At 45.4% G+C, this 13,183-nt stretch overlaps 2 protein-coding genes across 2 annotated transcripts in view; both read right to left on the bottom strand.

The window, feature by feature from the left end:
• crispld1b (cysteine-rich secretory protein LCCL domain containing 1b) overlaps positions 1–2,494 on the bottom strand; it is an 11,025-nt gene extending 8,531 nt beyond the window's left edge. Inside the window, exons 1-2 of the mRNA XM_076982013.1 lie at positions 1,926–2,494; positions 1,287–1,582 (exon numbers count right to left, since the gene is read on the bottom strand). Coding sequence (XP_076838128.1) covers positions 1,287–1,526 — 240 coding nt within the window. The 5' untranslated portion in view covers positions 1,527–1,582; positions 1,926–2,494. The remainder of the gene's footprint in view (positions 1–1,286; positions 1,583–1,925) is intronic.
• A 4,569-nt stretch (positions 2,495–7,063) lies between these two features.
• Positions 7,064–10,400, bottom strand: pi15b (peptidase inhibitor 15b). The gene is made up of 6 exons (XM_076981497.1): positions 10,228–10,400; positions 9,777–10,059; positions 8,584–8,702; positions 8,035–8,167; positions 7,830–7,945; positions 7,064–7,459 (listed from the first exon to the last, which is right to left on the bottom strand). Exons 2-6 carry the CDS (start codon positions 10,038–10,040, stop codon positions 7,324–7,326), a joined length of 768 nt encoding a protein of 255 aa, XP_076837612.1. The 5' UTR covers positions 10,041–10,059; positions 10,228–10,400; the 3' UTR covers positions 7,064–7,323.
• Positions 10,401–13,183: the final 2,783 nt, after the last annotated feature.

The following is a 13,183-nucleotide window of genomic DNA, read 5'->3' as shown; positions in this document are numbered from 1 at the left end:
TAAGTAGTGTAGCAATGCTAGTGGATAAATGCAATTCTACATGGTTGTAAGCTCTAAATCTGATTGATATTTTTGCTAAGATCCCATACAGTCATTTGTTCCATAACAAATGGTGAACAACCCGGTTCATCAATGTACTGATGTTTCAAAGGTGGGTCAAAGCAATGGAGAACACCTTGAAATGGGCAAAAACAGCTTTTAGGTCACTGCAGTGTGATTTTAAAGTATGGACAAGATCCCATTGTTTAGTTTGTTTGTTTGCTATGATGTGATCATTCTGTAAAGACGCATACTTGATTTTACATGTGTGAAGGCTAGTGCTCATATATTTTCAGCTAAGCTACAGAAACCGTTCCAGTTACATGTACAGCTGTAACAGCAACACAGCCTGCTGAGAAGCAGGTGACAAAGCAGGGGTTTGTGGGAAAACCAAGGCCATTGGTTCATAGGTGTGTTACCACCTGTATGATGTTTCATAAACCTGTAACTTCAAACAAGCTCCTGTAAAAACGTATCCAAAGCCTTTAAGGTCCTATGTAGTCATTGCTTTAAAAAAAGGGGCAGCTTAGTTGCATTTAGCATCCTGAAAGTATTTCTTTTAAGAGTATTTAAAAGTGTGCAATAACCATGAAACACGTCTGTGCAGTAATGTGGTTTCACAGCTCAGCTGATTTTCGTCACCAGCGTTAGCACTCGCATACAGCGTTGTGTGATTCATCCAGCAAGGTGATGCTAAAAAACTCTCTAAGCACTGAGCAGTATCGATATCATACTGATAGGGTACTTGATTATATTAGTATGTTAGTGTATTAGATTGCAATGAAATATTTGATCTTATTGAAAAAAATCCCAACGGAGTGTAATAGAGAGAGTTCCCAGAACTGGTGTGTGATATTTGGTGTTGGGGCAGAGAGTTCTGGCCACGGGCCAGGGGCAACAGGCGTGTGAGGGGGGGAGGCAGCTTCCCAGCTGGGCTAAACTGTTTGCAGTAGACCACAAACTTGTCTGTAGTTCAACTAGTTTTTTTTTGTCTTAATCTTAGTGCAAAACTCAGGTTTAAACAGGTGTAGGTTGCACGAGGACTCTGATATTGCTCTAAAATTGCTCTGTCATTGACTAAAAGCAAACTGTTTCGATTCCTTCTGTTTACTTTTTTAAAGATGACGACAAGATGAAAAATAAGTTCAATAATAATCCCTAATTTACTTTCCTAGACCGCATTAATAAAATGATATTGTATTTATATCGTAACATTGCTGCTGTGCGGGTGATATGTGCGCTCTCACCATGTACTCCATATTGGAGGCTGGGGGGTATACCTGGCCCCTCAACTTGTTGTGAATATCCAGTATGAGCTGCATGTCGCTGTGAGAAATTGCCCTCTTGCCCCTGGGTCGGCCTTCCCACCCCGACTCCTCCTGGTCCAGGTACAGACCCAACACGTCCTCCAGGTGCGTGGCGTTGGGGATCACCATGGCGACCGCAGTTTGGACCGCGAGCAGCAGCGCCGTGCCGAGCCGCTTCATGGCGAGCGGCGTCCCACAATGTGTAAGTGAAACAGAACCGTAAAGTCTTTATGAGCCTGAGAAAGCGAAATAAAGGAATAAGAAGTATGCACTTTAGTTCACGGGGTCTGATTCTCGCCTAGAATTGGAATTGCTGTTGGTGCTTTAACTAATTAGACACATAATAACACCAAACCTGAAAATTAAAACATCAGGGGGTTACATATTTAAGTTTTAATTCTAGTAAGTCATATAACAGTTTGACTAATCTTAAGTCATACAGCTGTACTAATAGACATTTATACTAATGTTCCTCTGTAAACGTGTGAGGTTTTAACTCTCAGATTACAACGAATACTTCAGTAATATAATGTAAACTCAGCTGGTAAGATCATTGGACCTTATTCAACTGCGACTGACCTTCAGTGTCCGGTGGGCAGATTCCGGAACCTTTCTGCGTTCGGTAGGCGGCTGGCAAGCCGAGCCAGTCTCAGCGAGGTTGACTTTAATGTGATGATACCCGTCTGGTCGTGTTATTCCCCAAGCACGAAACCTGTACGTGCGCGTAAACTCTGGTGGTCCGTGTGCGCTTGAGCGGACGCATGTTGAGGGGAATGTGGAGGTGTCTTATAGCCTCCCCTACATTTGGGTTCGGTTAGGCGGGTCTTTTAGACCCCTCCCCGAACCACACACACGCACACACGTGTTCGGGTTTGGGGTGAAGCACACGCTTCTGACCTGATCGTCTTCTCTGCACGTAATAACCATCGAAACCAGTCCCGGATCAGCTTGGAGAAGTGGGACATCAGGTGTGTTCGTTAGACTACGTCCTTATGGGTTCTGGACCTGTCAAACCCTCTGAGTCTGCTTTGTGTGTACCAACACAGATTAAATACGACTAAAATCAGCATGTCTTCAGTCTGCGGCTGCGCTGTGCGTCTGTAACATCTAACAGTGTCTCTGTGTGTGAGGCACACACTCCACCACACTGCTCTAATTCACCAGCCTCCACAACATCACACATAAAGTTGGTCAACTGTCAAACTTTAGACACACACACAAACAAACAAACAAAAATCCCAAAGTTATAAAATACTGGTAAATATGTTCCACTCTTTATCCATAGCTACTACACATTTATCAGTTTGACAGCATGTCCCTGGAAAACAAACCCAGACGACCTTACGATACCAGATTTAACAGGTGAACTGGAAAAGAGCTCAAACAATCCACTCAAATTCTCCCTTAAACCATAAGAGGTCTCAAAGTAAGAGACACGCTCGGTTCCGCACCTATTGCTCGCGGTACCAGTAATAGTATGAGTGGTAGTTAATGAACACTCGTGGTTTTACCCTGTGCTGAGCCAGGTTGGTAATGGAGACGCCAGATGGCGCTGTAGGACGAGTTTTACCAACGAAAGCGCAGCGCCCACCAGAACCCACCGGCCCTGGCGTGACTGTTCCAGGATCTCCCCTTCCTACAGTCTTGAGATGAGTCCACTGAAAGTTAAATACCGCTTTAATGACAGCCCCTTATTTACGTCTCTCACAATTGTGACATTGACTGGACAAAGTCGTACATAGTTCAGGCAGCCACGTAAAACAGTCCAAAGTCCGAGCGTGAGGTTCTTCTTCAGTGAGGACCAGTGGACGCTTCCCAGGTCTTCTGCAGTAGCCACATCTAATGCACGCAATATTTCGGCCCATATACTGCTGCAAAAACTGGACTAATATACATTTGTTATTTTAAGGGGGGTTCTTTTTCAATTTTCAATACCCTGGGATACAGTGCCAGCACCGGAGGTCCATAAAGTTAGACAAATAAAGGGACGCACACTGTTGCCAGAACAAACAGATGGCTGATTTGCTGTTTCTCAAGGTTCAGCTCAGTCAACATGGGCAAGTGCTGAAGACGTATTCACCCAATCAGTCTTCCTCAGAGGACAGTCGTGCTGTGTGCGCCTTTATGGGCCGTGCGCGGTTCGCCCGAGGGCCACGAGCCCTTTACTGGGGCCCCTGGACCGAAGTGTAGAGTAACAATAACGCGCTCGCGCTCCTACTCACCGCGCCAACATACTCGCGGAGTCTTTTCAACGTGCTGAACACGCTTTCATGCTCATGAAATAAATGAAGTATTTATACTGGCACGAGCAAGACACATTCATTCTCAATTTGCCACAAACATGCTCACGTTTGCATTTTTAATTACAAAAGCATACTTTGTAAGTAACAAATAAAAATACTTGATTTTTTTTTTTACATTGATAAGACATTCTGGGCACAGGGCACACACTCTTTCACATTCACGTGCCTCCAGCCACACTGCAACTGTGTTTAGTGGACATCCAGTCCAGAAGGTGGCGCTGTACATCGCAGGACAATATGCTATTATTTTTCTTTCTAATGAATGAATGATGTTTGTGATGATGACATTTCCACATTTCAGTAGAGCACGCTGTCAAATCAAGTCCACTGAGGCCTGTCACTGACTGTATTCAACAAATGTTATGATATAGCATGATACAAACATGTCTCAGTTGTGATTACTTCAGATAAAATAATAAAATAAAAACTGTTTAAAATGACAGACAATAGAACATACAGTTAGGTAAAATATGTGAATTGCCATACATAAAAAAATGATATGCTACAATAAATACCCTAAGAATGCCTACGAAATGCAAAAATGTAAATGTTTTAAATAGCTTAAAATAACCAAAGGTTGTGGTGGATCCATAAGGGTGTTCTGCTCCCTGTTCTTCACACTCTAGCACACCTGATCTCACTGGCACAGACGTTAGCGTGAAGTGTGTTGGATCAGGGAGCTGGAGAAGGAAAAACATCAGACTGAGCAGAAGGAAGGAAACACCCCCGGGTCTAACCCCCACATCCCCAACACCCCCCACACCCTCCACACCCCTGGGTCTAACCCCCACATCCCCAACACCCCCCACACCCTCCACACCCCCGGGTCTAACCCCCACACCCCCACACCTCCACACCCCTGGGTCTAACCCCCACATCCCCAACACCCCCCACACCCTCCACACCCCTGGGTCTAACCCCCACATCCCCAACACCCCCCACACCCTCCACACCCCCGGGTCTAACCCCCACATCCCCAACACCCCCCACACCCTCCACACCCCTGGGTCTAACCCCCACATCCCCAACACCCCCCACACCCTCCACACCCCTGGGTCTAACCCCCACATCCCCAACACCCCCCACACCCTCCACACCCCTGGGTCTAACCCCCACATCCCCAACACCCTCCACACCCTCCACACTCCTGGGTCTAACCCCCACATCCCCAACACCCTCCACACCCTCCACACTCCTGGGTCTAACCCCCACATCCTCCACACCCCCACACCCTCCACACCCCTGGGTCTAACCCCCACACCCCCGGGTCTAACCCCCACACCCCCAACACCCCCGGGTCTAACCCCCACATCCTCCACACCCCCACACCCTCCACACCCCCGGGTCTAACCCCCACACCCTCCACACCCCCGGGTCAAACCCCCACACCCTCCACACCCCCGGGTCTAACCTCCACACCCCTGGGGCTAACCCCCACACCCTCTACACCCCCAGGTCTAACCCCCACACCCTCCACACCCCCAGGTCTAACCCCCACACCCGCACACCCTCCACACCCCCGGGTCTAACCCCCACACCTCCACACCCCCGGGTCTAACCCCCACACCCCCACACCCTCCACACCTCCACACCCCCGGGTCTAACCCCCACACCCTCTACACCCCCGGGTCTAACCCCCACACCCCCACACCTCCACACCCCCGGGTCTAACCCCCACACTCTCCACACCCCCGGGTCTAACCCCCACACCCCCACACCCTCTACACCCCCGGGTCTAACCCCCACACCCCCGGGTCTAACCTCCACACCCTCCACACCCCTGGGTCTAACCCCCACACCCCCACACCCTCTACACCCCTGGGTCTAACCCCCACACCCCCACACCCTCTACACCCCCGGGTCTAACTCCCACACCCCCACACCCTCCACACCCCCGGGTCTAACCCCCACACCCCCAACACCCCCGGGTCTAACCTCCACACCCCCACACCTCCGGGTCTAACCCCCACACCCCCACACCCTCCACACCCCCGGGTCTAACCTCCTAGATGCATACATGTATCAAAAGCTAAAGCCAACTACAACCATTTGAGCACCGTTACCATATGAAGTAATTACCATGCTCCTAATATCACAGCATGGATGCGCACACACACCACATACGTACACACACACACAGACACGCACACACACAGACACAGACACGCACACACACACAGACACACACACACACACAGACACGCATACACACAGACACGCACACACACACAGGTCAGTACTAAGAAAAAAACAAGTTTAGGTACCGGTATATGATCACAGAACAGTAACCACATACACTCACCATACACGTTATTAGAAACATCTATTTACTGGAAACACCTTTTAAGCGTTTAGCTTGAGACCACAACACACCTACTTCCACAGTGTCTGTTGTCAGTTATCCTGTAGGTTTTCATCAGTAGTCATTTTCTGACCATAATGTTGCTGGTCATTCCCAACTCAGTAATGAGACACATTGATAAACCTGCAGAGGTGTATAATCCAGGTTCAGAAAGTAAAAGTCCTCACAAGGATTTTGCTCAAGCTTGTTAGATTTTCTAATTACTGCAATCCAGGTAAAATGAGTGGAATCAACACAATCCAGGAAGCCTGAGCAAAATCCTGGTGAGGACTTTTACTTTCTGAACCTGGATTATACACCGCTGCAAACTTGTGTGTTCCTGGTACAGGCAAACCAGCATCACCTCCACTACCACGTCACTAAAACAGGGTCCCCCTCTGTCACCTAAAGAACACCCAGTCAACAGTGGTGCTGTGGTAATGTATGACTGTAGTAAACACAGTGGTGCTGTGGTAATGTATGACTGTAGTAAACACAGTGGTGCTGTGGTAATGTATGACTGTAGTAAACACAGTGGTGCTGTGGTAATGTAGGACTGTAGTAAACACAGTGGTGCTGTGGTAATGTAGGACTGTAGTAAACACAGTGGTGCTGTGGTAATGTAGGACTGTAGTAAACACAGTGGTGCTGTGGTAATGTATGACTGTAGTAAACACAGTGGTGCTGTGGTAATGTATGACTGTAGTAAACACAGTGGTGCTGTGGTAATGTAGGACTGTAGTAAACACAGTGGTGCTGTGGTAATGTAGGACTGTAGTAAACACAGTGGTGCTGTGGTAATGTAGGACTGTAGTAAACAGGTTTACTAGAATTTGCCAGTGGATGCATCTGTACACTGACAAAATCAAATCAAATCAAATCAAATATATTTGTATAGCGCTTTTCACAACATATGTTGTCACAAAGCACTTAAAATGCACCTAAAAGATCGATGTACCTAACATAGTGTACACTCAATGTCTGTGCGGTGTAACGGCTTCTAAAAAAACTAATTTTTGAGTGTAAAGAAAGTGTATCTTTGACCAAATGAGTAATCTCTAAGTACCATGGCAGTTATGACAGTCATTAGTTTTATCAACTAATAAAGAAAAACATCAAGAAGAGAATGTCCATTAAGAGAGAACAGAATGGTATTAACTGGTGTACCAGTATAAAAAACATTAGCACCATTTCTAGAAATGTAAGTATAACACATATAAAATCAGACACAAAAATATAACAAACAAAAGCCACAACTTTCTGTATATAAGATGGAAACCACAAATGGTCACAAACCTGAAACTGTTACCAGAACACATAGAAAACACACAGTTTACTTAAACCAGTACATGAAGTTGGAGTTAACGGCTGGGAGACACATGTTGCTGCTACATGAGGCCCCGTAGCTTGGTGGACACGCGGAGCACGGTACCCCCACTCGATACGGCGCCTCTCCTATCCAGTTACCCCTGGAAAACACGATTAAAAGCATTTATCGGACGAACCGTCCACATTCATAGAGCAGTCACCAAGCTCAATTTAACCTGAAGAGTGTTTCTTGGTCCCAGCCCTTGCAGACTGTAGATCTGGAATTTATTGGAGTGGTTTAAAGTTTCCTGTGCACCCCAAAACACCTGACCCAACTCATCAGCTAATGATGGAGTCCTGTGTAAGTGAAATCAGATGTGCTATAGTGGGGGAACACATAATGGTAAAACACTTCTGTGGCTCTCCATAGCAGGACCGCAGACCACTGGGTTATGGCGTAATTAATTTGGTACTGTCAAGATCGTACTTATATAAAAGACATTTGGAGCGTAGGTTTGTGTGGGCACTCACTTGGGGGAGTAATTGCAGACCAGGTAGGTTGCTTGCCTCCACACCGTTCCCCACACCACCATGTTGTAGCACACCTGAACCGCGCAACCCACTCTGTTTGAAGTGGCCCAGACCATCTGTGTGAGGCAGGGAGTGTCAGACACAGGGCGGCTTGACTCGGTGTCTGCTCAGCTCACCAGAAGCTGCAGTTTTTCGTCACACTTACTTGCGTGTAATGTGTGCACATGGGTCCGTAACAGCGCATTGGACACCTGGGGTTGCAGTCACGTGGGTATGGGAAGGCGTAATCCGTCACCTCGTCGTACCAGGGCTTAACCAACTGGAGGATGGACCGGTAGCTAGGACAGATGAAGAGCACAGTTAGCCCATGTTTGCTGGGTGTACTGGGGCCCAGTGAAAGAGCTTCAAGACTCCCACTAGACCTGCTGCACCAGCCACAGTGTCTGGAAGACAGAACTCCATTGCTGTTGTTGCACAAAAATTAATCAAGCAACTTCATATATTTACCAGAAAAATAACAAAGAATTTTATATTTTCTCCTTTTTCAAATGCCTGTCCATGGTGCTGAAATAGAGAAACACACAGAGTATTGCTAGAAACCTTTTTTCAAACTATCAACTTCATTAAATCTTCCTGGTTTAGCTAAAAAAAATATCCATCATGTGACTCGTCGTATTGAGACCCAGCCCCTTGTTCAAGGCTACCACGGTATCACATCGTGACCCCTCCCTTATAGAAAGTCTGCGGGTCTTACTTGCCAGTTCGGACAGCGAGGTTCTGGCCCAGGTACCGGAGCAGGTACGGTGGCCCGTGGTCCCAGATGCACATGGCGGCCCAGGCCTCTGCTGACCTGGCCAGGCTGTCGTCCCACACCTGCTCATACACAGAAGACACTGGTACCAGACTCTGGTGCTGAGGCGGTTTCCATAAGAACCAACCAAACGGACACAAAATATCTGCTGTGGGGGCATGTGTGTGTAGTACAGTCTCACTAGCGGGCTCTCAAGCATGCGTATGCAGTCGGGTCTGGGTCGTTCATCAGAACCCCCTTTTACTCAGACGGCAGATCGCTGTGATGCCGCTTTTATTTTTGACTTTCCCTTTTTTCCCTGTCAGCTGTGAATGAAATCGTCACTATTTTTGTATCTCTCTTGGCAGCAGGTTTTTATTATATAACACGGAGCACTTTTTTAGAACAGCCTCACCATCACCATGCCTGAGTCTGAACTCCAACTGCATTTCTTACAAATTACTAAAGAACTGACGTGAGATCAGTGAGATGGAATGTTTTCATTCCTTCAGCTGACAAGAGTATTTATAGATCATAATAATGAACTCAATCGCAATATAAAGCGTTTAGTAGGTATACACATATTGCAATAGCTGAATACGCCACGTCTTTCGTGCTAATGGGACTGCAACACATGCTGCACGTGAATGTACCATTAAAACGCCAAGGCTATTTCTATTAAAAGAAACACGTGTGCTCAAACATGTAGATTTTACTGGTCTTACCTTCTAAGGCAATATTATAAAGTGTCATCTAAAGGCAATGCAATACTTCAATTAGTCCAGTAGGGGGCACACATACATGCACCTGACTGTCGAACTGTAATTATGCGTCCAAAAACGATGCCTCTTTTTTGTAAACTGCAGTCCGAGTTTGCCCGATGCTGGGACTTCAGAACTGCCATTTTAATTCAGAGATACAAAAATAACGATTTTAGCGTTAACAAAAGACACAACAAAGAATAGCCTTCGTTTGCCAAGTTCTACACCTTCAACGGGCGTTGGATCCCAGACGCTTTTTAGCAATATTAGGACTTTAGTTCTAGATAGTTTAAAGCTGTATGCAATCTGCAATTTGCTCATAGACGTTTAAGTCTGCAGTGACCATCTAATATCTGCAGTGAATGGAGAGGACATTGCATAAACTTTACCACTTACCATGTACTCCATGTTGGCGGCAGGTGGAAAGACACTGGCTCGCACCTTATTGTGATAATCCAGGATGGCTATCATGTCACTTTGTGTAATGTAACGCTTTCGCCTTGATTTGGGTACGGATGCCGACCCCTTGTCTTTCACGTTGTCGTTAATGGAACAGTTTACTCTTGTAGATAAATCACTTGCATTTTTCATGGTCCACGTATTCGCATCGCTGGCGGCGCATAAGAAAATCAGGTAGTTAAAAAAGTTGACGGTCCTCATCTTTTTCCGTTAACCGGACCTAAATGAACCAACAGAGAGTGTGTAAGAAACTTGCACAAGTAGAGTGAACTAATGGTGTGATTTTGGACCTAAACTTTCACACAATAAGTGAATTACAATTTGAGCTGTTTAAATAAGAAACACGATAATCAAACAATTTAAGCAAATGCATCGATGTAAATTTTACCTTTGTGATAAGTCAACTTAATGACGATAGCAGTTTGCCACCTGCGATTTCACTTGCACTTGTCACGTTGCAAATCTCCCAGTGCAGATGTTGCAGTGTGCGGTTTATATACTGGTAGGTGAGGCGCGCGCAAGGTGCCACCTGGGACAGCCAGTGCGCTCGACCATGCGGGCTCTGCTTATGACGCATTTACGTCCAACACGGACATCCCAGAAGCTTTGGAAGCTTCACATAAGTTACACAAGCATGCAAAACGGTCAGCATATAACTAAGTCTACTTCAGATTTAGTAAAAGTAGCTATTTTTGTAATAAACGTGGCCTGAAGCTAAAGACCGATGCAAGTGGGTAAGTTACAGCTGATCTCGCAACCAAGACTTCCCCTTTATTTTCACTCTCAAGGTAAAGACAGAAAATGTTATCAAGTGCAGATGGTATGAAGTCAGCCCACTCACGACTCAAAAGAGCGTCTTTTGTTTAAATGATTTTATTGTGTCTGTCTTGCGTTTGTTTAACTGCTCGTATTCCCTATTTACATTTGTTCTATATTTGGCTCTAAGTGCTTTGCTAGTGCAGAGTTGCGTGAAGAATCCCGTCTCGTGCGCATTGTTGTCTTTGGCAGATGAAGTGTGGAGAGGAGGCGACATGCGCAGTACGACACCACTCCGAGAGGCTGTAATAACACGGAACGACATCTTACGTACAGGTTACGCTAACATATGACACTCACATCAGCATCTTACGTACAGGTTACGCTGACATGACACTCACATCAGCATCTTACGTACAGGTTACGCTGACATATGACACTCACATCAGCATCTTACGTAAAGGTTACGCTGACATGACACTCACATCAGCATCTTACGTAAAGGTTACGCTGACATATGACACTCACATCAGCATCTTATGTACAGGTTACGCTGACATGACACTCACATCAGCATCTTACGTACAGGTTACGCTGACATGACACTCACATCAGCATCTTACGTAAAGGTTACGCTGACATATGACACTCACATCAGCATCTTACGTACAGGTTACGCTGACATGACACTCACATCAGCATCTTACGTACAGGTTACGCTGACATATGACACTCACATCAGCATCTTACGTACAGGTTACGCTGACATGACACTCACATCAGCATCTTACGTACAGGTTACGCTGACATGACACTCACATCAGCATCTTACGTACAGGTTACGCTAACATATGACACTCACATCAGCATCTTACGTACAGGTTACGCTAACATATGACACTCACATCAGCATCTTACGTACAGGTTACGCTGACATGACACTCACATCAGCATCTTACGTACAGGTTACGCTGACATATGACACTCACATCAGCATCTTACGTACAGGTTACGCTGACATATGACACATCAGCATCTTACATACAGGTTACGCTGACATGAAACTCACATCAGCATCTTATTTACAGGTTACGCTGACATGACACTCACATTAGCATCTTACGTACAGGTTACGCTGACATATGACACTCACATCAGCATCTTACATACAGGTTACGCTGACATGACACTCACATCAGCATCTTACATACAGGTTACGCTGACATATGACACTTACATCAGCATCTTACATACAGGTTACGCTGACTTGACACTCACATCAGCATCTTACGTACAGGTTATGCTGACATATGACACTCACATCTGCATCTTACATACAGGTTACGCTGACATGACACTCACATCAGCATCTTACATACAGGTTACGCTGACTTGACACTCACATCAGCATCTTACGTACAGGTTATGCTGACATATGACACTCACATCTGCATCTTACATACAGGTTACGCTGACATATGACACTAACATCAGCATCTTACATACAGGTTACGCTGACTTGACACTCACATCAGTATCTTACGTACAGGTTACGCTAACATAGGACACTCACATCAGCATCTTACGTACAGGTTACGCTGACATGACACTCACATCAGCATCTTACGTACAGGTTACGTACAAGTTGGTTTTACGTTTGCGCATTAGTAAGTCTTTCTTTAATAACTTTAAGACAGTATAAGCAAAAGTGCCAAAATATGTAAATTCTTATTTCTGGCAACCAAGACAAACACCTACAACTTTGTTTACATCAGGAATAGACGTATTTTAAATTGTAAACATGTTACTAAATGTACTACTGTCACCGTTGTAATGTCTATGGCACCGTCTACAAATGACCTTAACACGGACGAAAGATTCGGTCATAAAGGCCCTATAGCACTGCGAACTCTGTTTATTGCAATAATTTCAATAGCTTTAAAACGCTCCATCACAAGTCCACAAAACAAGATGTATTACATAAAGTGCATCTTAATCAACAACCTACAACTCTTTGGTGTGTATTTATACATTATTTATACATTTCAGTAGATTGTGAATGTTTGCATTTTTATTGACCATGCGGTAGTGATGTTGAGCTCATCCTTATAATAAAGGGGACTACTTTCCATAGGCTACTTTCCATAGGCAATACTCTGTGTTGGGTAACTGAATCAATGGCAATGGAAATTTTAAAACAAAAACTGACCACCACCAATAGAGATAAGAGGTATAGATACCAATTCAAGAGTTGTAGGTTGTTTGGTGGTCTTGTTTGGTGGTCTTATGATGGGCCAGTTAAAAGCTAGCCTATTGAAATTATTGCAAAAAACCCTCACGACCGCCGGGTTAAGGTTTATGCATAGAAACATTGTAGCATCTTTAGCATCTTTATGTGCATGCAAACGAGGGGAGTCAGTGAGAATTCGATACAGGAGGAGAGGAGTCAGAATTCGGCACAACAGCGGCATCATCTAACAGGGTCCTGAGGTCCTTCCCAAGAGGAAAACAACATGGTGACTCACTTGCTACTGGCACCTATAAATGACTTTCAATAGCTTTCAAATGACTTTTCAGTGGCGTAAACA

The sequence above is a fragment of the Brachyhypopomus gauderio genome, chromosome 19, assembly GCF_052324685.1.
Source record: "Brachyhypopomus gauderio isolate BG-103 chromosome 19, BGAUD_0.2, whole genome shotgun sequence".
In the NCBI taxonomy this organism is placed as follows: Eukaryota; Metazoa; Chordata; class Actinopteri; order Gymnotiformes; family Hypopomidae; genus Brachyhypopomus; species Brachyhypopomus gauderio.
Note: the sequence above shows the minus strand (reverse complement) of the source record. Positions and strands in the feature narration are given on the sequence as shown.